This window comes from Mus caroli, chromosome 19, assembly GCF_900094665.2.
Source record: "Mus caroli chromosome 19, CAROLI_EIJ_v1.1, whole genome shotgun sequence".
In the NCBI taxonomy this organism is placed as follows: Eukaryota; Metazoa; Chordata; class Mammalia; order Rodentia; family Muridae; genus Mus; species Mus caroli.
This window is the reverse complement of record NC_034588.1, coordinates 9,945,153-9,970,858: the sequence shown is the minus strand read 5'-3', so window position 1 is coordinate 9,970,858 and position 25,706 is coordinate 9,945,153. Positions and strand designations below refer to the sequence as shown.

Genomic DNA, 25,706 nt, shown 5'->3' with positions numbered 1-25,706 from the left:
ACCTCAGCCAAGCCCTGGCAATATTTAATTAAATTACCCATTGTCCCCAAGCGATACTTTAAAGCTGGGAACCAGAAAAATCTCTATAAAGACAGACAAGCTCAAAGTTCCCTGCCTAGCAGCAATCACTCTCTCTCTCTCTCTCTCTCTCTCTCTCTCTCTCTCTGGTTGTCTTGTTTTTATAGGCATTTGACGTGAGAGCTTTCTCTTTTCAGAACTGTATGCTTGGATACCTAGTAAGTCTTAGGTCTCTCCATTCCTTAGAGCTCTTGGCTGCATCCAGACTGTCTCCAGGGAGATGGTTGGGAGGTTGCAGACACCCATGTGCCTGCTTCTGTTTGCCCTGGGTTCTCCTTCCCCAGACTTGAGCTGATTTACATTCTAGGCTAGTTTTCACTAGGCATCTGGGCTGTAGAATATTTAGAAGGTAAGAAGAGAGGCAGGTAGGAACTAGTCTTGGCCATTTCTATAAGCCTTGATAGAGTCTTCTCCATCCAAAGTTCTCTACTGTCTCTTTTCCTTTGTAGTGAGGCCTTTCCCTAACTGTTCAGGTCTTTTCCTTTGTAGATTGGAGAGAAGCCTTCAAAGACCTTTTTCTTCCAGCATAGGCATCTACAGGTGCATGGGCAAGACCGCCACACCAATAATGATGCTAATGAAAATAAAATAGGTTGATGCAAGAGTAAGTCTTTCCAGCTCTAAGTGTTTAGTACTAGCCTATCTCTTTTATCATTAATGCAATGAGAAAGGAGTGAGTGGTATTACAAGATTTGACAAAATCTCTTTTATTGCTTCCTACTTAGTGTGGGCACAGGAATGGAGGAGGTAGACATTTGGATGACCATGTGGATGCTGCAGTATAGAGGAGATGTGTCTATGATATGTCAAGCAAGTTGCAGAGGTGTCTTGTTTAAGGATTATATGAAGACTGTTATTCCCATTTTAAAGAAAAAGGAACAAGTTGAAAGAGCTTAAATTGCTCATGAGTTCAAGTTACTTAGTCAATGGCAGAGCTAAGAGTCTAATGACACATCCCTTGTCCCCTCTATGCCTTTGTGAACACTGTCCACTGAGTCCGTGTGCAGTTGCAGGCATGTGGAACGTAGCAGTAATAGAATATCCAATGTGTTGCCCATATGGAACATTCTACACTGAGGGTGAGCTGAGGTGGTGCTAGTAAGAGAAGCTTAGGGCTTGGATAGTGGATTTTATAAAAACACAGGTGTGGTTTACATGTCTTAGTGACCTCAGCCCGTGCCTGGAGCACTGTCTTCTCTCTCCCAAGATACAAAACCTCCTGGATGTTTTTGGATGCTTATGCCTGGGTACCTGGGGGAAAGCAACTTTTCCTTCTCTCCCTTCCTCTTAGTTTGTGAATATTCTATATTTCTACCATATTAGAGACCTTCTTCCTCCGTCATCACACCATAGTACGAGATGGAACTTCCTTCTTTAGACCATCTAATTCATGGTCCTGAATATATCAGGAGGAGGACATTTCAAATAGAGCAGTCTCTAGAGCAATGGTTCTCAACCTGTGGGTCACGCTCCCCACAGGGGTCACATATCATATACCCTGCCTGTCAGATATTTACATTACAATTCATAACAGCAAAGTTACAGTTATGAAGTAGTAACAAAAATAATTTTATGTGTGGGGTCTCCACAACATTCATAACTGTATTAAAGGGTCACAGCATTAGGAAGGCTGAGAACCATGGTCTAAAAAGTGAGATCTCATCTTCTCTCAAATCTCAGATTCGGGGTTTTGACGTTGTGTATTTTTGATGACTACCCTGTAGGACTGAACTCAATTCAGCAACTTTGTCTCCAAAAATGATCTCATGTTCACATTCCTCTGTTTGCTACCATTTTGCTGTTTTCTCACGGTCAGCCTCGGGATTCTTTCTCTCACCCAGAGCCTGGGTGGCTAATGTGTCCTGGGATGTGAGATGTGTAGCCATCAGTTGGAATTTTAATGTGCATGAACACAATTGGATTCCCAGGCCAAGGCTGTTGAGTCTTGAGGTCATTGCTGGTTCCCTGGGGATTATGAACAAGTGGCCTTGAAATCTTGTTTGCAGAGTACCCAGCTGTCCAAGCTCAGGTCCTTCCCAGTCCTTTCTGTGGGGTCTTCCTGGCTCTCTTTTTGCTTTCTCCAGCAGGCATCTACTCACTCTGAACTGATCAGGAGAGCAGATCTGGTCTTGTCACTTACAGTTAAAACACTTCACTAGCTCTTCACTAACCGACAACAAAGTCCATCACAGCTTGAGGTTCTAGACTTTCCATGCCCTGGCTCAAACTTGCCCCTCTATGCCTTAGGTGTTTCCAGTAGCACTGAGATTGTCTGTACTCCTCCTCTTCACATGGGTTCTCCTTGAAGGGATACCCTTTCTTACCACTTGACTATTCAAGACTTACGACATTTGTCATCTATTTCTTTATAAGTTCTGCAAACCATCATTCCTTCAGCTATTGATCACTATTTATTGAGCCCCCAGGACCAGTCAATCCTTTGAGGCAGAACTAGGATAAACAGTTTGGTGCCTACTGTCACCAGATTGAGGCTCTAGGGAGAGAAGCAGGTCTTTATCTAACTAGCCACATAGATAAATGAGTAAACTTCACATCGAAGTCAGTGCTGTTACAATGTAGGATTTTGACTTGGTCACAGACATTTCCCTTTGGTGATATGCGCTTTATTTAACCAGAAAGAGTAAAGAAAGTGCTTGCTGAGTGCTTCTGAAGGAGGACCTAGCATCAAGAAGAGTCCCAAGGGCAGAGAAGAATAGCAACAGGGGGAGAGACTAGAGGCCAGCGTGCAAGAAATATGTGTAGACCATGTGAGAAGAAGGAGCTGTGGTGAGGAAGGGGATTGTTGTGGTAGCCTAAGAAAATATTGTAGGAAGATTTAAACAGAGAAGGGGTCTAGTCATTTCTCTGCCACCTTGCATCTCCTTGACATCCCTTGGCTCCTTTTGTATCATCAACAGCCACTCACACCTTTGTCTCCTAACTGAGGAATGCTTGAGTTTTGCATTCTCCATAGCAACTAATGGGATGCTGAACACTAGGCGATCAATGAGTAAATATGACAGTAGCCAGAGTGTTCAGTCAATCATGGCCCAGTTTATGGTGCTTTTATAACTGCCAGACATAGCACTGGGGAGTGGACTACAAAGAGCTACACAGCTCTATCCCTGCCCCCACTCAGCACCTACAAGAAGAGAAAGCTTAGCCATCTGAAAACAGTCATGTTCTGCACCTCCAGCTTCCTGAGGGGTGGGGCTCAGAGTAGAACATTTCAAGAACGGATGAACAGAGGCACAAGAAGTAAAAGAGAGGAAAGTTTTAGGACATGAGTGTGATGGAGGTGGGGGGTTGGGGGTGGGGGTGGGGTTGTAAGCGGGAGGTTGTGGTGAAGAGTTGGGGAGCTGCAATGGAGTGCCTGAGAATTAGGAGGTCTCCATTTGTCAGAAGTAATGGGAAATGCAGAGGATAGAAGGAGCTAAACTAGGAGCCTGCGTGTGGAGCCAGGAATTCGTTTACTGAGTTAGAGACAACGTTCAGTTCAGACTTTTCCGGGATTGATAACTGTATTGTCTAAAACCCAATCAAACAATCAAAAATGCATTTGTAAGGACTAGTCAAGTGCATTGCCCGTGTTCTCTAGAGGGAATGTTAAAAAGTGTCATTAAACGCTCTTGAACTTGATTTTCTTATCTGTAAAAGATGCTTTGTAAGATGATTGCCATGGAAGTTGTACAGAGCTGGTACCTGTGAGCAGTTGTCTAAGTGTAATGAACGGTCAATAAGGGCAGGGTGATTTTGTATTCGCCAACTCTCTCCCTTATACACACACACACACAGAGACAGAGAGAGACAGAGAGAGAGAGAGACAGAGAGACACAGAGACAGAGAGACAGAGAGGCAGAGAGACAGAGAGAGATAGAGACAGAGAGAGACAGAGAGACAGAGAGACAGAGAAAGAGAGACAGAGAGAGAGAGAGACAGAGTCCTCTAAACTGCTCTTTCCCTATAACATCACAGAATGAGCTATGATAATAATCACCAGCCATTTGGTTGAGCACTTGCTGTGTGCGAGGTTCCTATTTGTGGTTCTATACTTGTTTCTTCATTTAATTTTCAAGTCCACCTGTTGAAGGAGCTATGTAATAGAAACCTAAGAGATGAGGAAAGAAGGCTTCCTCCCACAGCAGGAAGCGATGGAAGCTCCTTATGGACCCTGTGCTTTGTTCCCCAGAAAGCTGACCTGCTGCTAAGGAAGGAAATGGAGGCTAACCCGGGAACACCCCCCTCCCATCCTGATACCCAAGGGCCCCCAGCAGAGGTCCTGGCACTGAATAGAGGATTGTTCTGCTTCTCTGAATGTTGATGTTTTGGGTCATTAAGGGGCTTGGAGATGGGGTGGGGAGTGGGTTATGACCCTGGCAAAGGCCTGAATAACCATTGTTCCTTTCTTTCCCCCTTGAATGGGATTCTGTCCCAGTCATGGTGTCTCCCTCTGGGTTGGAAGGGGGGTTGGGTCAGAGGCCAGGAAAGGGGAGCCTTTTCCCACCACTTCCTCAGATGAAGCCTAAGTTGGTAGATACAGGGACCCCCTACCCCAGCATCTCAGAGCCCTCTTCAGTCTTGAGCCTTGATGTTGATGCTGTGAAATGAGTCTTGATTGGAGACAGAATTTGGAATTAGGGAGGGGAAAGGAAAAAAGAGGCAGAGAATCTGACTCTGTAGGCCAGTTGTCTTGCTGTCCCGCTGGGTCATCTGTGCTGTCCTATTATCTTGTAATCACCCTGGCTCTTCCAAACCCACAGAGAGGCCATCAAATGAAGAGGATGCTATCTTTAGAAGGGTTGAGTTTCTTGGAAGAAAATCTTAGATAATTATTAAATGGTTCTCGTGACCATTGAGAATGTTATTCTTGCTGATAAAAGGCTTAATTCTGGGAAACGGGTGAAAGTTTTCTTAAGAAGATGCCCCATCTCCCAATAACACACTTTTGTCTTTAATTTTTTTTTTTAACATTTATTTGTTTTGGCAGGACAGGGGCTGGGTGGGTTGGGCCATGGCATGTGTTTGGGGGTTAGAGGAAAACCTATGGGAGTCGGTTGGACTTTCCACCATGTGGGTCCTGGGGACCAAATCCAGGCCATGGGCTTAGAATTAAGTTTCTTTACCCAAGGAGTCAATCACCAACCCAGTTCTTCCTTCTCTTTAATGTGCTTTGAAAGAATCATGGTGAGCTTCATTGCCACCGCTTCTGGCCTTCTAGATGGAAACAAAGTTGTTCCCCTTTCTTCTAGACTTCCAAAACTCTGTGTTCTTTTCTTCCATAGCCTTGAGTGCAGGCATATTTACAGGAACAGAGATGGCCTATGAGCAGTTCTATGTATGGGGGCATTTCTCTCTCAAGTGAGAAATCCTGAGAAACCCATTCATGAGAAATCCTGGCATGTGTGAATTTATATTCATTGATTGTATAAACGAATCACCTTTAGTGTTTTTGTTTGTTTGTTTGTTTGTAAAAGCTCCCAGCAGGGAGCCAACAACTATTGGCTGAGGTATTCTGAATTAGCTGGAAAGTGAATTGATTTGTCTGAAAACCAATGTACCTGAACCCCACGCTTGGAGGTGCATTCTGTTGTTTGGCAATGCTTGCCCTGCCCTCCGTGTGGTTTCTTCTACTTCTACTCTGGATTGTTTGTACGCTTCTCTAAATAAGCCTTATTCAAAACTGACACACTACTAGGCAGCATAGGGCCTGCCACACAGTAGGACTCCTGTTATGTTTATCTGTGAATCTAATTCAAATCAGTGGGATTCTATACAGGCTCTAACTCCTCCTCTCTCTGACTTTGACAGGGACCCTCCGCCCAGTTCGACGAAACTACTACGACCCATCCTCAGCCCCTGGCAAGGGTGTTGTGTGGGAATGGGAGAATGACAATGGTTCCTGGACTCCCTATGACATGGAAGTCGGCATCACCATTCAGTATGCCTATGAGAAGCAGCACCCATGGATCGACCTCACCTCCATTGGCTTCAGCTACATAATAGACTTCAGCACCATGGGCCAGATCAACAGGCAGACCCAACGCCAGCGCCGTGTCCGACGACGACTAGACCTCATCTACCCCATGGTCACAGGCACTATGCCAAAGACTCAGTCCTGGCCAGTCAGTCCTGGACCGGCGACATCCTCCCCTGCACCACCTTGCTCCTGTCCACAGTGTGTTTTGGTGATGAGCGTCAAGGCTGCTGTGGTCCATGGGGGCACTGGACCTCTTCAGCCTCCAGCAGCACGAAAGAACATGGCCCTCTCTGGAGTGGGCAAGCTGCCCCAGCCACCTGCCCCTGGAGCAAAGCCACTAGACACCACTGGCACCATTCGGGGCCCAGGGAAGACAGCCCCATCGCAGGTTATCCGAAGACAAGTCTCTAATGCACCAGCTGCGGCGACTGTAGGCTCCCCTGCCAGCCCACAAGGAAGCAACAGGAAGACTGGAAGGGTGGCACTGGCCACTTTGAATCGGTCCAATCTGCAGCGACTGGCCATTGCCCAGTCCCGGGTGCTGATTGCCTCCGGGTAGGTGTTTCCATGGCTGTGACAGAGCATGTAACCACCTCAGTGATAGCATGTGACTCACTTCTGGGTCAGACAGCAAGAGGGACTTGCCAAGACAGGCTTGTTTAGTCTTCTCAGGCTGAGCTGCCCCTGGCAGGTCGAAGCCAGCCTGGTATGAACAAGGAGGTCTTTCATATTAGGGATCCAAGAGGTCTGGATCTAGCTGGGGTCTTACTTCTCATTTGCCATGTGGTCTGAAGCCAGATCCACCCATGGAGCCCTGACTCCATCATTAGTGAAACATGGGGCATACCCATTCACATTAGTTCAGCTCACTGTGTTCTGGTTTGACAGTGTTATCATCTCATTTATAATCTTTATAATGACTCTGGTGACACTGTCCCATTTAACAGATAAAATCAAATATATTGTAGGAATACGGCCTTATAATCCTCTTTCCCCTTTACCTCAGTACAATAGGCGCCAAGCAAGGATTGCTTCTTTCCTGGCCCACTGTAGCATTCTTATGACGCGCTGGTGCTGTTGGAGGTGCCATTAGTCTTTCTTATGTTCTCCATCTCCCTCAACCAGCAAACGGGAATGCCCAGCTCTCTGCACTCAGCCTTTGCCTGGTTGAAAAGGGTTTAGAGCTGGAATGAGTCCCTAGACTGAAAATCTAGGCTGCCCTAAGGCAATACTATAGACACTCAGCTGGGTCTCCAAACAGAGTCTTAGCATAGGGACAGGAAATGAAAGATACACAGTTGAACTGAAGAGGACTGGGCTGGAACAGCCTCTCTTCCTGCCTCTCATTTGTGTGAGCCCCAGGATCTTTGCAAGAGTCAGTGTCCTTCCTTGTATGTCAAATGATAGTCCCAAATTTACAGAACCTGCTCATGGAATCACTGTGAAACCCTCCATGGATAGAGGTCACTCCTTGACAAGCCCCCGTTGGGCTTGCCCATGTCCGCCCATTTCTTTTGCTGATGCATTTTAAGCATGGGCACTTTGCTTGAGAGATATCTTCCCTTAGTGGAGAGAAGCTGGAACACAAGCTTTTGTGCACTGTTCTGTCCTTGTTTTGGCTAAAGCCTCAGTGAAGGTGAAGGCAGCTTGTAATGCCAGCCAGAGGCATGGGATGGATGGTCATGACTTCCTCCTTGGGGAAGTGCAGGACAGCGGGGAAGAGGCGCCTGCATCCTGCTGCTACTCTGCTTCTCTACTTGGGGTTGCAGCAGAGTGCTGGGTGCTCTAGCAGATTTCCAGGGTGATTGCCAGCCCATAAGAGGAGGCTCAGTGTATGTAGGGGACCCCCTGACTCTTGAGCTTGGACCCAGTTCTTTGCTGTACCACTTGGAATAAGTTTTGTTTCCTCTGTCTTCAGTGTTCTTAGCTGTTGAGCAACATCATAATAGGACTTCAGTGCTAGGGTTGTCACGTGGGTTAAATGAAGCCTTCAGAGACTGCACAGAGTCCAATGGCTATTAGCTGCCGATGGTGATGATGATGATGATGATCTAATGACTATACCCTTGTGTTAGTGAACTCAAGGCTAAGCTGAGCCAATCCAACTTACACATCATTTTTGTCCCCTTGACAAATGCCCCAGTAACCCCATGCCATCATGAAGAAAGATACCCCGAGATCACCTTGAACTACAACGAGTGTGAGGAACTCAGCAGGCTTCATTTCTTTTGTTTGTTCCCCTGCCAAGCTGGAGAAGTGAGTGCAGTCCAGGCAGTACAATTCAAAAGGGCTATAGAAATGAGTTGCTTTTGCACTGTTTTTCTGAAAGGGGCCCCTCCCACCTCTCTCTGTCTTCCAGCCCTTTCTTCTCACCTTTTTTCCACCTCCTGCATTCCCATTGCCATCTTCCCTTGTAGCTTTTCTTGGCCACTAATGAGCATGTGTTATCCTCTTTGTCTGGAACTGCCATCAACCTTCTGTCATTACACAGCCCCGTCCCCATCCCCTCTGCCCATGACCTCTTCAAGCAACTTTCCCACAGGAAAGGGTGAAAAAAAAAGGAAGATCAAGGATGGCAGGCAATGTGGGATGAGGAGAAAGTATTGGCAGGGGACAAAAGATACAGCAAATTATTCAGACACAAGCAGGAGGTTCTTAAAGGGGGTGGGAGGGTAGGTGCAGGGCAGCAGTCACCCCTCTCCCCTCAGAGTTCAGGCTTCGGTACCTCCAGCTAGGCATGGTTGCTGGTTGCCTTAGAGACAAGGCCATTGTCCTTCATGAGGCTTCCTGGGTTGGTGAATAACTCAGAAAACACTAGCCTTCTCCGCATGAGGTCTGCAAGGATATCACACACACACACACACACACACACACACACACACACACACACACACACGGCCTGTTCAGGCCCCCTCTCTTTACTGTGTCTACTGTGTCAGTTCCTCTCAGTTTTACTTTTATCAATGGAAATAAAAACTTGGATCCTCCATAACTGGGAACAGCCCAAGAGGATGGGGGAAGGGCTGTCTTCCGATTGGCCAGTGCATGATTAGGTCAAAGGGCTTTGGCTGGGTTGCCTGGAAGATGTGAGAAGGAGGCTTGCTATTGGACCGCTGCTTCACAGAAGGAGGGGTTTGGGCTCAGATAGCTGAGGCCCTAGGGCAGAGGACAGGTTTTCTGGGATTTTCATTTTAACCAGGAACCATGGGGGAAGGGCAGGCAGGTGCTGCTTGCTCACAGTCCCCAGTACTGCTAGGCTTTCAACTCTGCCTTTTATACCTGATACCCTGTGGTCAAGAATGTGAGAAAACTGGATTATTAAAGCAGGAAGTGGCAGAAATCAAGCCCTTCGACAATTGGAAAATAAAAGTGTAAACAGTTGCCCAAATTTGCACAAGGCTCAGCTGTTTACCAACACTTGACCTAGATCCTACAGCCTCACAGGGACCCCAAGGGAGCAGACATTTATCGGACCTTGTTTACAGCTGAGGTTAAAGGCAGGCAGATGTGATCACAGAATACAGAGGATCTGGCCAGAGCTGCCAGAGGCAAAGCAGGCTGTGTACAGATGCGGGCAGTCACTTTCCGTTTCTTCTCCATGTTTGCTGTTGGTGTTTGGTAAAGCACACAGCCCTGCCCTCCGCTGAGCCCCACTGCTGCCCACAGACCAGGGACCAGGTTGCCCCTTCCTGACACACAGAGGAAGGTTGGCCCCACAGGTTGATCCCAAAGTCTTCCTGAGTGTTCAAGTGTTCCACAAACAGGCTTCCCCTATCTCTCTCTCTAGACGCCCCCACATGCCACAATCCTCGGGCTGCTCTGAGGATTGGAGTACTTCCTGGTTGACCAGAGAGTGTGTGGAAACCTGCCAGTCAGGTTTGTGGAAACAAAGGTGGCCTTTGTCACTCAGATCACAGTTTTTTATCAGCTGTGGTGGGGGCCCTGGAGATGGTGAAAGGAGGCAGGTGCGGGGGGCTGTGCGGCACGTGCTGTCCCCTAGTGGTGACCAGGGGACATACCATAGGGGGCAGGCTCTTCTAGCCTCTTCAGATAGAGTGGGGAGGTGAATTTGTCCTGGAAGGGATTCAGGGGCTTCTGACTCACCTTTCTCTCAAATAGTGTAATGGGAAGGTGCCAAGACGAGACATTCTAACCCCAGATCCCCGAGGCTCAAGCAGTTGGCAGACTTCATGTTGTTTGCAGTGTTTGATTGTTTACAGAACCAGGAATCAAGGCCGTTCCACTTTCCTTGGTCTATGGCTTTTATTTTCAAGTCAGCTTTTCCCTCATCTCCCCACATCCAGTCTTGCTTTATTCAGGCGGCAGTTGGGAAAGAAAAGGAGCTTTAGGTTTGGCCCGATACATAGCATCATATGCTTTGATTAGCTTCACTGCTTCTGTCTTCACGAAAGGCAACAGAGGAAGCGCATCCTACTGGACCTGGTGTGCTACGGTAGAGAGACTTGGCTATCAGGCCTCTCTTCTGTCCTGATGGTGCCTTCGTGCATTACAGTATGGGGCAATGCAGAGCATGGCATCATGGGAGGCGCAGTGAAAGGACTCTGGAGCCAGATAGTGTGTGTTGGACTCTTGCTGCAATCTTGGTCTAGTTGGCGTAACCTCTTGTGTGCCTCAGTTTTGTTACTTATGCAGTGAGGTTGACTGTAACACTCCTTACCTAGAGTCCTGGGAGGACTGAGTAGGTTTATCTGTTGTTGAAGAGTTAGGATTGCCCCCAGCCAGATATGAGCCCTGTGAATCATAGCTCATAGAGGAAGGCAGACCCATGGGGTATTATGCTCACAGCTGCGTCTCCAGCATTAAACATGATTATCCCAAAGTAGGGTTCAATGAGTTCTTCTCAAATAGACAAATAAATAAATATTGCTTTCTTCCTTCTGACTTCCCAGCACAGCCCTACCCCAGCTGGATTCTCAGGCTTCCTGGATCCCAGAGGCATCTATCTATCTATCGCCAGGCCCACTGGCTTCTCCAAGCCAGCTGTGGAAGCCTGGGTGGCAGAGGGGAATGGCACAAGTCCCATCTCTATGTGTCTTGTATTTTCACCTTCAGTGCCTTCGCCGTGGGCGGCCTGGCCTTTCCCAGGCAGCTGTGTGGGCTCCTCTCCAGAGCTGGGGAGGTCAGCAAGGGAGGAGTCTCGGCTTGCCTTTATAAGTTTCTGGGACAAGGAGAAGTGACAGCTGTGCAGGCAGTGGTTTCCAAATGCTGGACCAGGGATTGCAACATCTCTGCTCTCTGGGGAACATGGGGGTGGGGTGATATGGATTCCTGTGGTGCATGGATTTGGGGATAGAGATATAACTGTGATCCTGGCTGAAGATCTGTTTTAGCCAATAGTAAGGGAATGTAAGCGGAAACGGGCAGAGTCCTGGAAGAACATTTTAGGGAGAGGAAACAACGTTTTCTAAAGGTGCGTAGGCAGGCATGTGACTGGCAGGGGTGAGGACCAGAAAGAACAAAGGTAAAACAACGATGAGAAGAGGCTGGCAGAAGGCTAAGAAGGTGGCGGTGGAGGAATTGGCAGACAGTGCAGAGCTGGGAACTCCTTGCTTTGACCATGGGCATCCTGGACCCATTCTTCATTCTCAGGTTCTGAGTGGAGGGTGTCAAGATCTGAGTTCAGTTTGAACCTCTCACCTCCCACTGATCTGTTAAGAACCCACTGCACTTTGGTAGGTTTAAATACTAGTTCATTTTGTCCTGTTTGTCAAAGCCATAATATATCTGCCCGTTACTTCCACAGAGTTCCCACTGTGCCTGTGAAAAACTTGAATGGGTCCAGCCCTGTTAATCCTGCCTTGGCAGGTAAGAGCTCACTAACCTGGGTTTGACTGACGTAGGCTGAAAACTCAGAATCATGGACAGACTAGTGAACACATATTAATAAAGAGGGGAGAATTTGGATGTTAATGGGAGAAAATGAGATCTTAGGAGCTGAGTAGGAAAGCTCAAGGTGTGGTGCTAAACACCGAGCATGCCAGGGGTCTTGAGAGATAGCTCATCTAATAAAGTGTTTGACTGGCAAGCATGAGGACAAACATTCTAGCCCAGAATCCCTGTTCTTTTTTTGTATTAAAACAGAAAGAGTAATGACAGGCATATAATCCCATTGCCTGAGAGGCAGAGATAGGGAGGTCCCTGGAGTTTGCTGACTACCAGTTTCCTGGTGAGGTCCAGGTCCATGATACCCTGACTCACAAATCAAGGTGACCATCCCCTCTTAGGTTCAGGAACCAGAGGAGGGGGTGGGGAGAGCTGTCAGTTGTATCTCCTCAGTATAACATAGGCATTCCAGTCATGATCTTCCATTAGCTGTGACTGCCTACACTGAGCCTACATAATAATGGCTTGCCATTGGTCAGGCAGGGACTGGGGAGGGCCTCGGAGCATCCTGCACATCCCTGTTGAACGAGTGCCCGGTCCATTCTGAAGGAAGGGAGAGTTGTGCCTTCAGTTATGCTGTGCTCATGGGTAGTTTCACACCCATGGTCACACAGAAGTCCCTGGACAAAATTAGTGGGTCACAAAACAAAACGATGTGAATGTGGAACCGCGACTTGTTCCTAAAAGTAATTTGTTTTAAGTGAGGTTGTTGGCTTCTGAAGGACAACTTACAAAAAAAAAAAGCTGACTTCCGGCATTTGCCCACCGGCACGCCCAAGCATGCGATTGCATATGTGTGCATACAGAATGCATGAATTATGAGTACTGTCTGCTGGAGAGGAGAGGAGACGAGCGGGAGGGGGTGTGTGGGGACTCTTGAGAGCGCATTCTTCAGCCCTTTCTCACCCCTGCCCTGCCCTGCCCCTTCCAGGAATCACCGGGATACTCATGAGTGCAGCGGGATTGCCTGTGTGCCTCACTCGCCCACCAAAGCTGGTCCTCCACCCGCCCCCTGTCAGCAAGAGTGAGATAAAGTCCATCCCAGGGGTCTCGAACACGAGCCGCAAGACCACCAAAAAGCAAGCCAAGAAAGGTACAGGCCTCTTCTGCTTAGATACCTGAAGTGAAAAACTGGGCCTACCTGCACCGAGGTCAAAGCCATGGCTTAGCCCACTGGGCTGTCCGTTCCACATCTGCTAAGCAGGTCTGGCTAGTAGACTATGATGAGTCTATCTAAGAGGGTTGGGTCTGGGTCAGAAAGAACTACCCTGAGACACAGAAACATACAAAGCAACAATAGCAGAAGCATGAAGATATTAAGTGTTGTAAGTCAGAAGAGAAACATAACTTTGGTGTCAGAACAGAAACATTGTATCTAGTCCCACCTTTGTCAGGAGCTAGTTGGGTGAAACTTCTGCCGACCTGTCTTTGTGATGCCTGCAACCAGCAGGTGTGTGCTGGAATGTGCCTATGACAATTGAGAAATAGCCACTATTCCATGTCCCTCTGGAGCCTCTGACCTTTGGCTCCATAAACCTTCCTTCACAAATCACTGTGAACCTATCCACAACCCAGCTCTGGAGAGCAAGGAGATCTTCCTTGACCTCAAGGGACTCTGGGCTGGCCATCCTGCTTGCTGCTGCTGGTCATGAAGTGATCTGCTCTCTTAAGCCTTCATCATATAAACTTCCTGTGAAGTTTCAGTCAGAATGGCTGTGTGTGGCACTTGGCCCAGGACCTGGCAAACGGCAATGGGATCTCAATTAATTAGAAGCCCAGCCCAATTTTTATTTTTCTTGAGAGAGAGAGAGAGAGAGAGAGAGAGAGAGAGAGAGAGAGAGAGAGAAATGGGGCAGTGGGAGAGAAGGCCTTGCCTCTCCGCTTTTGGCTTTTGTCCACTAAACTTTCTCAACTCCCTGCCCTACTTTCCCAGTTCATTTCAATTTCTCTGCTTCAGTGAACTCACATGCCTGTTCTTAGTCCAATAAGTCAGGACAGGGCTTTACACTTCTGCCCTGGTTCTGGAACTATTAATAGCACATACTGTCTCTCTGGCAAACTGCTACGGGGCTGTGAATCCATCAGCTCATTAGTGGTCAAAGCACCCATTTTGTAGGTACTACCAATCTTCCCTATTTAATGGGTAAGAAAACAGATGGGGAAAGCTAGAGGAATGGCCCTAGGTTTCATGGCTCTCCTTGCTCTGTGGTTTTTTTTATAAACCCCAGTGATCCTACCCTCTGCCTTCAGTTTAGCTTGCTTCCTGAAGACCCAGCTCCTGAAGAGCCTTACTCCCCATGGCTCTCAGCATGTTTCCTGGAGCCTTACTCCTTTTCCCACTGCTGGACTGTGCCTGCTGGCAGCAACAGAAGGAGCTGAAGCCAGGAAGGACTGTCCTGAAACTGGGGGTCACAACTTCCTGCTTTCCCATAAAAATAATTTGACTGTGACACCATGTTACAAAACTTAAGATAGGGCTTTACGAGTTGTAAAAGAAATGCAGCCCATCTGACTGGCAGTTGTAGAGCAGTGCCAAGAGTTTTCATTCCTTTTTTCTCAAGGGACCAAATGGGCAAGTCTAGGCTCTTTGATTATCAGGAAGAGAAACTCAGTTTATCTCAGTTAAAATGCAGATTTGCTAAAATAGGCAGACATGTCAGAGAGTGGGCAGGAAGAGGTCAAGACAGGCAGGGGCATCTCATCCTTCCTCAAGCCACTTTGACAGAGCTAAAACAACCTCTGCTCTCATTCATGCTCCTTAAACTGGTGCAAAATAATTTGACCTCCTTTTCTTCTATGTGTGCACCTGTATGCATGTGTGCTTGTGTGTACTTGCATGCACGCCTGCACACAAAACCAAAGTTCAGTCTTGAGTATCATTTCTTAGGTGCCATCTGCCTTGGGTATGTTGTTGTTTTGTTTTGTTATGTTTTGTTTTGTTTTGTTTTGTTTTGTTTTGTTTTGTTTTGTTTAAAATCAGGGTCTCTTACTTGCTTGGGGCTTACCACTTAGGCTAGAGTGGCTGTCAGCAAGCCCCTGACATACGGCTGACTTCAACTCCCTATCTCTGGAGTTACAAGCCTGCTGTATTACACAGGTTTCCAGGGATCAACGTAGATCTTCATTCTTACAAGGCAAGCACTCAAACTGAGTCACCTGTCTCCCTGATCCTTTTCACTTTGAACTTGTCTCTTATTCTATCCTCTCTGAAGTACCTAGAATGGCAAGGTCACTTGATCCCATCTCCTCTGCCTTGGTGACCTAGTGACTCTCCTTTCCCCATAGGTAAAACCCCAGAGGAAGTGCTGAAGAAGTATCTGCAGAAGGTCCGGCACCCACCAGAAGAGGTGAGTTCAGGGGTATGGGGCAGGGGTCACTTTCTCCATCACCAAGTGCATGTCCTCTGTCCCCACATTCTGCAGGACGTGTCAGGTACTGTTTCCTAAGTCCTGGCTGGCACAGGGCAGATTTAGCTGATGTTCACTTCAAAGTTTAAGGTTTTGAGCTGCAGTTAATGGTTTAACTTGCCCCATTTAGCAGAATTCTAAGTGATTCTGAGCTACCTTCCATGCTTGTCTGAGTTTAAGTAAAGCAGTATGCCAAGTCATGTGAACTCCCTTTAGAATGGATTTAATATGGACCAGTGGTTCTCAGCTGAAGTGATTTGTCCCTAAGGGAGCATGTGGCCTTGAGTGGGTTCTGGTAACTGACTAGGGAGTGTGCTACTAACATCTAGTAGGTAGAAACCGTAAAAGCTTTCTGAGCACTCTATAAAGCCCAGAACAGTATCCATAGCAAAGAATCACCCTACCACAACATCAGTAGTGCCCATGTTGAGAAATAGGCCATAGATTTATTTAGCTATAAGGCCCCTCTAATACATGTGAAGTTCAATACCTCTACAAAGTGCAATATGAGTTTATCATGGTATCTGTTGACAAGCCACTGGAAATCATTATAATGCAGTTAATGAGTCCAAGCTAGCATGTATGCATGTATGGGAATTATTTGAGGATTTTCTCTGCTCGTAAATTAAGACAACACTATATTTAGAATTCCCCCTTTCCTAAACACAGCACCCTTGATTTGTGAAATTTCTAGAAGACTTTTCTGGTGCCTCCCTGGGCTGAGTGACAATTGATGCCTGTCTGTTCTTCGTTTGCCAGGATTGTACCATCTGTATGGAGCGTCTCACAGCCCCCTCTGGCTACAAAGGCCCACAGCCTACAGTCAAGCCTGACCTGGTGGGAAAGCTGTCCAGGTGTGGCCACATCTACCACATCTACTGCCTGGTAGCCATGTACAACAATGGGAACAAGGTCAGTGTCAGCCATGAGGGCGAGCAGTGTGAGGTCATGACTGGTTCCCGAGTGTCCTTGTTCTCCCACACGTTGTTGGAACTCGTAACAGACACTCCAAGTATATTTTCGACTTTACTGACTGCTATGACAAAATACTTCAAAGCTGACTTAAAGAAGGAAGACTTTGTTTTGGTTCACAATTTAAGAGAGCTTACTGTGGTGAAGGCATGATGGATAGGTGAAGTAGCTGGTCATGTCTACCCATAGTTAGGGGCAGTCATGTCTATCCATAGTTAGGGGGTGGTCATGTCTCTCCATAGTTAGGGGACAGAGAGGGATGGATGCTGGTGCTCTCAGCTCAGATTCTCTTGTTTATTCAGTCAGGGCTTCAGCCAATAGAATGGAGCTGGCAATCAAGTATAACCTTCATCCAGGGCAGCAGGAACGAACATGTGTGCTGTTTTCAGGGCTAATTAGATCCCACATTGCAAAATCTGTCTTCATCTTCTCCTTTGGGTCAAGCCTCCCCTTGTTTCTGGTTTGGCTATACAGGGTGGTCTAGCAGAGGTGAGCTCTGTCCATTAAGGTTCTGAGGGAAATGGCCCATCACTGAGTGAACTGGGTTCCCATCAGAGAAGGCTTTCATCATAATGATGAGAAATTGTTTATTCATGATGCAGTGCATAGGTTCTCAATAGCTTTTATTTTTCATTTTTTAGTGGTTAAGTTGAAATCCACCTTCTCTGGACAGTCAAAACACCTTTGATTGTCCCTAGAAAGACATTGTTAAAGTGCTTAATAATCCCTGCCTTAGCATCCATTGTTGGGGGATGAGATAAGGCTTCTCTTCATTAACTGACATAAGGTGATGCCCCTCAGTTATAGTTGGTTTCAGAAATCTGTCTGTCTCCCTAAGTGACACTTTCCCTCTTCATTATCTGTGCTTTTTAAAGACATTGACTTGCATTCTTGCCTGTGTCTGGAACCACCTATACCCTCCTTCTCTGTGAGCTTGACCACTACTCATGTCTCTGAACCCAGCTAACTTTGAAACCAAATATTTCTGAACTTCTTGCCCAAGGACATGTCTGGATTTGGGGATTGCTCCTTATGTCTTGTGTAGCGGGGAAGAATGGAGGAAGCATGGCGGGAAGCACACCTGAATTGAAATCTTGGCTTAAGAGCTGAATGAATGACCCTTAACCTTTTCAAGATTTTACTTTTTCAGGTCAAATATAGATTTGAATCTGTAGCTGTGTGTGTGTGTGTGTGCGCGCACACGCGCACGTGCTCATGTTTGTGCTCATGTTTGTACACGTGTAAAAAGGAGACTGGAGGAAAACTTTTGTATATGTGTTTATGTTTCTGTAAGTACATTTGCATGAGAAAGCTGGAGGACCTCTGGTGCCATCTCTAGAACATTGCCTACCTCTTTTGAGACAATGGTGTCTCATTGCTCACCAATTAGACTGGGATGGCTGGCCATCAAGCACACGGGATCATCCTGTCTCCATCTCTCTAGCTATGCATGCCACCACTTCTGGTCTTCAGGCTTGTATACAAGCTGCTTCCCATCTGTGCCATACTTCTAGACCAATGGCTACCTCAGTGTTATGACTGCTATTTTTCAAAATTATATCTCTTTTTGGCTATGACTCTCATCCCCCCACCCCTTTTTATCTTTATATAACCAGTAAGGTTGACTGGCTAACCTTGACATCTTCCCTGGTGTCTCAGACTTGGTGAAAGATTCCATGTTCTTTCACAGCCCAGGGCTGAAGTATTTCATTAGAGCCTTACCTTTTTAGAGGTTTTATGGGGGAGGGAGGTCTTCAGATGTCTTAACACATATATTTCCTTTTGTATGACTCTCTTCAAAACTGCCCAGTAACTCCATATTTATATCTGTAGGGCCCCGAGCACATTTCCCAAGCCACTGTGCTTTGTTCTCTCTTTCAGCAGTACCGAAGCATTTCTCTTCTCTTAAGCACATTGAAGAAAAACATGGGAGAGAATGGACTCACTCGCCCCAGGTTTTGCAGCCAATTAAGGCTAGAGCAGAAAGCAGGAGCATGGTTGTAGAAAGCAGTGACCATGAATGCGAACTTTTATTTGAAAGGAACCAAGCATGAATGGAATCGTGCCTGAATAGTCCTGAGAGGATCTCATCTCCTGCCCAAAGACCTCCGGTGTCTGCCAGGCCCTCGTCCCTAGCTGAATAGCCTCACATTCTACACACATGCTTGCTGCCCAGGAACGCTTTCTTCCCTACCCCCCCCCCTTTCCTTTTCTGCGAACCTGAGAATTACCTTTGCTGTCTGGGATCTCTTGAGGGTTCTTGTCTGCCCTCCCTGGTGACACTTCACCTGGTCCTGCTGGGAGACTACAAGCTTTTATACTACTGTCTCCGTCTGCAGTCCATATTCACATCAGTCTTTGTGGCTATGACATAATGCATGGGGAAACGTTAGAAAGAAAAAGGAAAGACTGGTTTTGTTTTTTTTTTTTTTTTGGTTTGTGTTTGTTTTTGACTCTTCACTTCAGGAAGTTAGTCTGTGGTTGACAACTTCTTTGCTGTGTGCTTATGATGAGGCAAACCATGGAAGCAAGCATGTGAGGTGTGACGGAGGGAGTACATCACTGAGGGCAAGCCTTGCATGGGTATATCATGTAGCCTCTGCGTGTGTCCTTCTTTCTCCACCTCTTCTTCTGTCTTGTCCTTTTCTTCCTGCCCTTCACAGTTCTTGGCTGCCTTCAGGTCACTATGTCAGTAGTTTAATCTACCAATAAGGTTCCAGTCCCCATTATTCAGTCTTTCTACAAAATCTCCTCAGCAGGTAGGCAAGTCTCTAATCCATGAGCCTTGGGGAAGAGTTCTGATTCAAACCAGTATAGAAAACTGGGGAGATTTGAAACTTCACTGGAATTCCAGTGAATTCCTCGCTGATGGCAAGTCCTTAAGTCTGTATATTCTTCAGTTCCCGTTCCCTAAAAGGGCTCTCATTTCCTTCCCAGGTAAAGCCAATTTATAACTGTTTTTAAGAACCATTTTCTTTTTTAAGAACCATTTTCTTTTTTTAAAAAAATATTTTATTAGATATTTCCCTCATTTACATTTCCAATGCTATCCCAAAAGTCCCCCATACCCTCCCCCCCACTCCCCTACCCACCCATTCCCACTTTTTGGCCCTGACGTTCCCCTGTACTGGGGCATATAAAGTTTGCAAGTCCAATGGGCCTCTCTTTCCAGTGATGGCCGACTAGGCCATCTTTTGATACATATGCAGCTAGAGTCAAGAGCTCAGGGGTACTGGTTAGTTCATAATGTTGTTCCACCTATAGGGTTGCAGATCCCTTTAGCTCCTTGGGTACTTTCTCTAGCTCCCAATGGAGGAGTTAGAGGAAGAACCATTTTCTTAAAGCCAGTTTGGTTCTTTTCCAACACAGGACCCAACTATTTGTCTCTCCACAAGCATACCATAAGCAGCACACTAATATCATTTAGATAGGACATACTGAATATTTTCTTCATGCATCTCACCTAACTTTCATTAGCCCAGTGAAAGAGGATTATATTTCTTGTTTTACAAGGAAACAGAGACAGGTTAACTTGTCCAAGGCTACACGGTAGAGCTGAGACTCAAGCCAGGCAGCTTTATGGTAGAGGTCCCACTCTGAACCCCTGCACTTCTCAGGCTTCCAGTTCTGACACAGTAGACTTGATGTGAGTCTGGGGCTTAGCAATTGGTAAATTGCTGCTCTTGAGCCATTGCCATGTGTTCCATCTGTGTGGGCATTGGCTAAATCATAATTCCCTGTGTTGGCTTCCTGCCCTAGTCAGCTCTTCCCCTCAAGGACAGAGGTGACTCATCTATGTGCCTCAGTATGGAACATGGGTTATTCATGTCATTTTCTTCCTGTTATCTTAGAGAAAGCCAAAATGGCTTAAGTAGCTAGAGAGGGTTTGGGTCTGTTATCCACTGGGTGAGTTTTCCCTCTTGAGACCATTTTCTCTGGTACTTTAGGCGGGTTGAGGGGAAGGTCATGAACAAAGCAGCTTTCTAATCTGACTGTACTGGATTTGGCTCCTCAGGATGGGAGTTTACAGTGTCCAACATGTAAGACCATTTATGGCGTCAAGACAGGCACCCAGCCTCCAGGGAAGATGGAATACCACCTCATCCCCCACTCCTTGCCTGGCCATCCAGACTGCAAGACCATCCGGATCATCTACAGTATCCCCCCTGGCATTCAGGTGAGCCCACCCTTGGATGCTTCCATTCATGATTTCAACTTTGAATGTGGGTAAAATGTTGTACTAGGAAAAGCCTCCTTCCCATCTTTGTCCCCAGACTGTGCCTCCCCCTTCACTTCCATTGTTCCTTTTTCTCTGTGTCTTTCCAGCATTCCTTGTACGTACTCAGTGGAGATTGCATCCTCCCCTCCCAGTTTTGCACAAAGAGCCACATTTAGGCACATTGTTTCACACTCCAAATAACAATATGAACCTTAGAGTTTTTTGTTCTATGCTAATAGAGAATGTCCTTATTCTTATGTCTGTGTAATAATCCATTGTATATATATTTAATTCAACATCTCCGTCTGCTGTCTATTTACATTGTTTGTAATCTTTTAGTACAACAGATAATGTTACAACTAATAACTAATAGTAGTCATGTGACCATATCTGTAGAATAATTTTCTGGAAGTATAATTTCTTGGTCAAACAGTTATTTGCATTTTAAACAATTTGATGGTTACACTTGGCTGTGTCTTTACTGGCATTTCTTTTCTCTCTGGTTTTTGGAAGACTGTCAGCCCTCAAACAAATATGAATGATAATCCTAATGAATAAAGGCAATGTAGCTCTTCCCTCACACAGTGTGGAGCCTTTCCTAGGTGTTGTAGGGTGCAGACCAGAATTAACCCTGAGCAAACATTGGTTTGCTCACGCTTCTTCACTCCCACCTGTGCCTTCTTGCTTGTCTTTTGTCTGACAAGTGTTTGCATGTGGGTTGTGCCCAGGTTTGGGTTAGGTACTGGTGAAACAGAGCTCAAATTGATTAAATCTTTCAACCCCGAAGTCCCCATTGTGGTGGGGCCAGGAGGATGGTAAAATAAATAATATAAATGGACAAAGTACTTCCGGAGCACGGCAAGTTATCAGAAAGTAAAGCAGAAACGTGTGATAGTCCATAAAACACGAGGTTTCTTCCCTGGAGCACTTGTAACCAGGCAGAGCAAGATAAATACCTCTCACTCCTCATCTGGAGAACAGAAACGGATATGCACCACTGATGAAAGTTACACAGACAAAGGGACTTGCAGGGCTTCAAAGTCTTGTGACCCTGGTCCCACTTCCTGGCTGTCTTCAAGGTGCCTGCTTCCTCCTCCTAGCTTCAGATCTTTTTTTCTTCTTCATCTGTGCTGCTGGGAATCTGCTAGGCAGAGGTCCAAGGAGTGGGAAAGTCCACCAGGAGCTGCTCAGGCACTATTAAGGTGCCCAGGACTTTGCTTCCTGCTATCTGATTGGCTGAGGTGTGGTAAGGAGGAGGGGGAGGAGGAGGAGGAGGAAGAGGAGGAGGCTATGTATAGTCTGTCTGGAAGGTGGGAGGAGACTTTTCTGGTGCAAAGCACTCTCTAGTGAATCCCTGAGAGAAATACAGAATACATAGTTAGCTGCAGGAGAGACAACTGTGGAGAAAAATGCATGTTGAAGAACAGTAGAATTTATTCAGTTGGGAGGTTGGGGCCTGAGACTTGCAAAAGTCATGGAAGGAGGGGACATGATGAAGATATAGGGGGCAGGTCACAGAAGACGTTTAATGCTAGGGCCAGCAATGTGGACTTTGCTTAGGCTCTGAGGAGCCCCTGGAGATTATTGTCTGATTAGGATTACAAGACATGTAACGTGTAAATATGCTTTAAGAGGCCAGTGTGACTTAAGAATGGGAAATGAGTGGAAATAAGTCTGCAGTAATATTTCAGGCTCTCAACTAAGGGAAGACCAGGGTAAAAAGTAAGATGTGCTTGGCTCAGCCCAGGAGAGACTTGTAGAGTGATTCTGGAGCAGCTGGCTGGAATGATACAGAAGAATGAAAATGTGGGAGTGGGCTGGCAAGATGGTTCACTGGTAAGGGCCCTGATAACTGAAAGCCAGTTCTGATAATCAGAGTTCAATCCCTGAAACCCGCATAGTGGAAGGAAAAGAACTGACTCCTTCATGTTGTCCTCTGATTTCCACACATGTACCATGGTGTACACACACACACACACACTCGCACATGCACTCTCTCTAAATAAACAAGTGTTTTAAAAAATGAAAGAGAAAGCAAGAAAGCAAGCAAAAAAGCAAGAAGGAAAGAGTCCAGCAAGGGTCAAAGTAGATCCAAATATCAAGGTGGGGCATCTGTTGACAAGAAGGCCACATTTTATTTAAGCCTCTGGAGTTACGGGACAGAGAGAGTCTTCTTTGTAAGTGTACAGAGGGGTCAATGCTGCCTATGCAGGGCCCTAGCACCTCTTGTAACACCCTGGCTTTTGAAAAGGAAACACATCTCTAAATGGTCAGATGCTCTGCAGACTCACCAGGGTGAGTCAGTAGAAAGGTGTTCTGTGCTTGCCTTGTGAAGCTCCACGGACCACGAAGGCCTGGGCTTTGGTGAGAAGCTGAGCTCACCAAGCACCGCTTCCACTGCAGAAAGTGAGTCCCTGTGGGAGGAGCTCTGGGCCAGGCTGAGGCAGAGTCGTGACTGCTCCTCCTGGCAACAGGCCCAGAACAAAGGAGCAGCCTTACTGGGTTGGTGCCAGACCTGCTGAGCTGGAAACAGCCAGCAGCCCAGGGCATCAGCAAAGCAGCTGGAGGCATGGTCAGGCATGGTCCCTCCATGAGGATGCCTGGCTTGGAGATGTGTGGTCCTGAGGATGATGCACCTTTGTGGAGATTTTGTCTGGCTGTTAAGTTATAACTGTCAGTCTATCCATCCCAGAGAACATTAGTTTCTTTTAGTTCACAGTGACATTGTTATATCTTTTAACATTTTTCTATGATCAAAATTTACTTTGTACATGAGTAGAATTCTCAAAGAATAAATAAAAATTATACTTTAAAATTTGAATAGTTTTTCTCTTTGGCAATTTTATACATGTGTACACTGAGTTTGAACATTTTCAAATGCTTTTGCCCCCTCTCTTCTCCTTTCCTTCTTCCAAAACACTTTCCCCAACAACCCCTCTTTCTTTTCTTTTTGAGCCAGTGAGTTCAATTTCATTCATTCATTCACTCGCTCACTCACTCACTACAAAGCCATGATGAGTTTATTGATCTGTGAGAGAGCTTGTACCAACAGCTGCATAAAATTGTCAATATTATATTCTTTGCACTTAAAAAGTAAAATCTTTAAACAAAGTTATAGTCTCAAGAGGTGAGGGATATTCAAAATTATAGACAAGCATTTGTATGGATGGAAAGCTGTTACATCAGTCTTCATAAACCACTCACTCCTTGGAGCCTGTGATAGCTCTGTCAGTATGACACAATTTAGTATCATACAGGAAGATAATCCCAATGATGGGTTCATGGGATTACTGGGGAATTTTCTTGATTATATTAAGTGGGGTGGGAGGACCTGCCCACTGTGAGTGGCATTATTCCCTAGGAATGGGGATCTGTAATGTATAAGAGTGGAGAAAACTAGTCTGTCATGCATGCATTAAATCATAGCTCTCTGCTCTTGATTATGGGATGTGATTATCTGATTTGGGTTCCTGCCACTTTGACTTCCCCACAAGGGTGGACTCTAACCTGGAATCATGAGCCAAATAAACTCCTTTCCCTTTCAGTTCTTCTTAGGGTATCTTACCATAATAACAAGAAATGAGACTAAGACGGACACCAATTGGGAGACCTAGTATCTTGTGCCTTTTTGCTGTTGCTAAAACAGAATCTCTGAGCTGAGTGATTTACAAAGAAATGAGGTTAATGTGGCTCATGATTCTGAAGGAGGGGGAATCCAGCAGTCATGTCTGGTTGCACTGGGCAAGGATCTCCTAGTGCCTCTCCTCATGGCAGCAAATAGGCAAATAGATGTGTTCAGAAGAGGGAAAACACAACAAGCAACCTTGCTCTGAAAGCAACAGGCTTTCATGACAACTAACCCACTCCCCTGAGACCAAGATGAGAGCTCTCAGGAGAAGGCATTCATCCCTTCTGACAGCCTCATCACCTCTTACATTTCTCAGCTGCCCACAAGCCTGCAATGGAAGCCAAATTTCAGCAAGAGTTTTGGAGGGGACAAACAACACACAGTACCATGGTATCTGGGTTCCGGCTCAGCTCTGCTTGGATGTCTTTCCCACTTGGTGTCCTGAGACAGCTTGTGTCCTGGAGTGTTGCGTGATGATAACTGACATGTCACGAGATTTTTTTTTTCCTGAACATTGCAATCTATGTTGTTGAGTAAGGAAGCAAAAATCCATGAAAACAAAGGAGAAATACCACAAGAAATGTGCAGAAAATTCTCCCTGATTGACTTGAGGCTCAGAAAACTTTAATATTCTGAGTAGTTGACTTACAAGCTCATGCCTCAGGGAACCTGGGCTTAAGTTAGTTTTGGCAAAGTCAGTTAACATTTTTGCAGCCAGTTGGCTTCGGTGGAGTGCACTCTTCATCATTCATAAAAGAGTAGAACAGGTGATGTTGGTACTGTGATGAGGAAATTTACTGTGCTTTTCCCAAATATGGGCACCAAGCTCCCTGAGTATTGGTCACATCCCATAGGGTGAGTTTTCCAAGTCACTGTTACCAAAGAGGGGAATTCCATATGATCCAGCAGGGAGCTACAGCTGCAATCCAAACACAGGTCACATGCTCTGTGAGAACTTAGACTGTGGTTTTCTTGCTTTTTTTTTGGTTTGTCCTTTGTCTGAACTCTGTGGCTGTTGTTATTGTCACACCAAAGCCTGTACTAACTTCTCCTCAGAAATGTTTTGCAAGCTATCTTTGTTTTCTTTCTGCTTTCAGGGACCAGAGCATCCGAATCCTGGGAAGAGCTTCAGTGCCCGTGGCTTCCCACGACATTGTTACCTTCCAGACAGCGAGAAGGGGAGAAAAGTAAGAACAGATGTTTTGTAGTAGGCCTAGATGGGGCATTTAATGCTGATTCTGCATCCCACAGACCAGAAGGAACTTGTTTCTTTTAATTCTGTGCATATGCAGTAATGAGGTCATATTTGAGTCAACCCCTAGGTAAGAATGAATATCATTACAAGTTGTTTTGTCTGTTTCTCTCTTTCTCTCTCTCTCTCTCTCTGTCTGTCTCTCTCTCTCTGTCTCTCTCTCTCTGTCTCTGTCTCTCTCTCTCTCCCTCTCCCTCCCCTGCTCCCTCTCCCTCTTCCCCCTCTCTCTCTCCCCGTCTCTCTCTCTCTTTCTCTCTCTCCCCCCCCCC

At 46.2% G+C, this 25,706-nt stretch overlaps 1 protein-coding gene across 2 annotated transcripts in view; it reads left to right on the top strand.

Moving 5' to 3' along the window:
• The window catches only part of Dtx4 (deltex E3 ubiquitin ligase 4), a 36,251-nt gene that overhangs the window by 3,758 nt on the left and 6,787 nt on the right, over positions 1–25,706 (top strand). For both annotated transcript variants that reach the window (XM_029472721.1, XM_021151899.1), the window contains exons 2-8: positions 5,887–6,610; positions 11,820–11,881; positions 12,891–13,052; positions 15,245–15,306; positions 16,126–16,278; positions 20,354–20,515; positions 25,283–25,372. In XM_029472721.1, coding sequence (XP_029328581.1) covers positions 5,994–6,610; positions 11,820–11,881; positions 12,891–13,052; positions 15,245–15,306; positions 16,126–16,278; positions 20,354–20,515; positions 25,283–25,372 — 1,308 coding nt within the window. In that variant the 5' untranslated portion in view covers positions 5,887–5,993. The remainder of the gene's footprint in view (positions 1–5,886; positions 6,611–11,819; positions 11,882–12,890; positions 13,053–15,244; positions 15,307–16,125; positions 16,279–20,353; positions 20,516–25,282; positions 25,373–25,706) is intronic.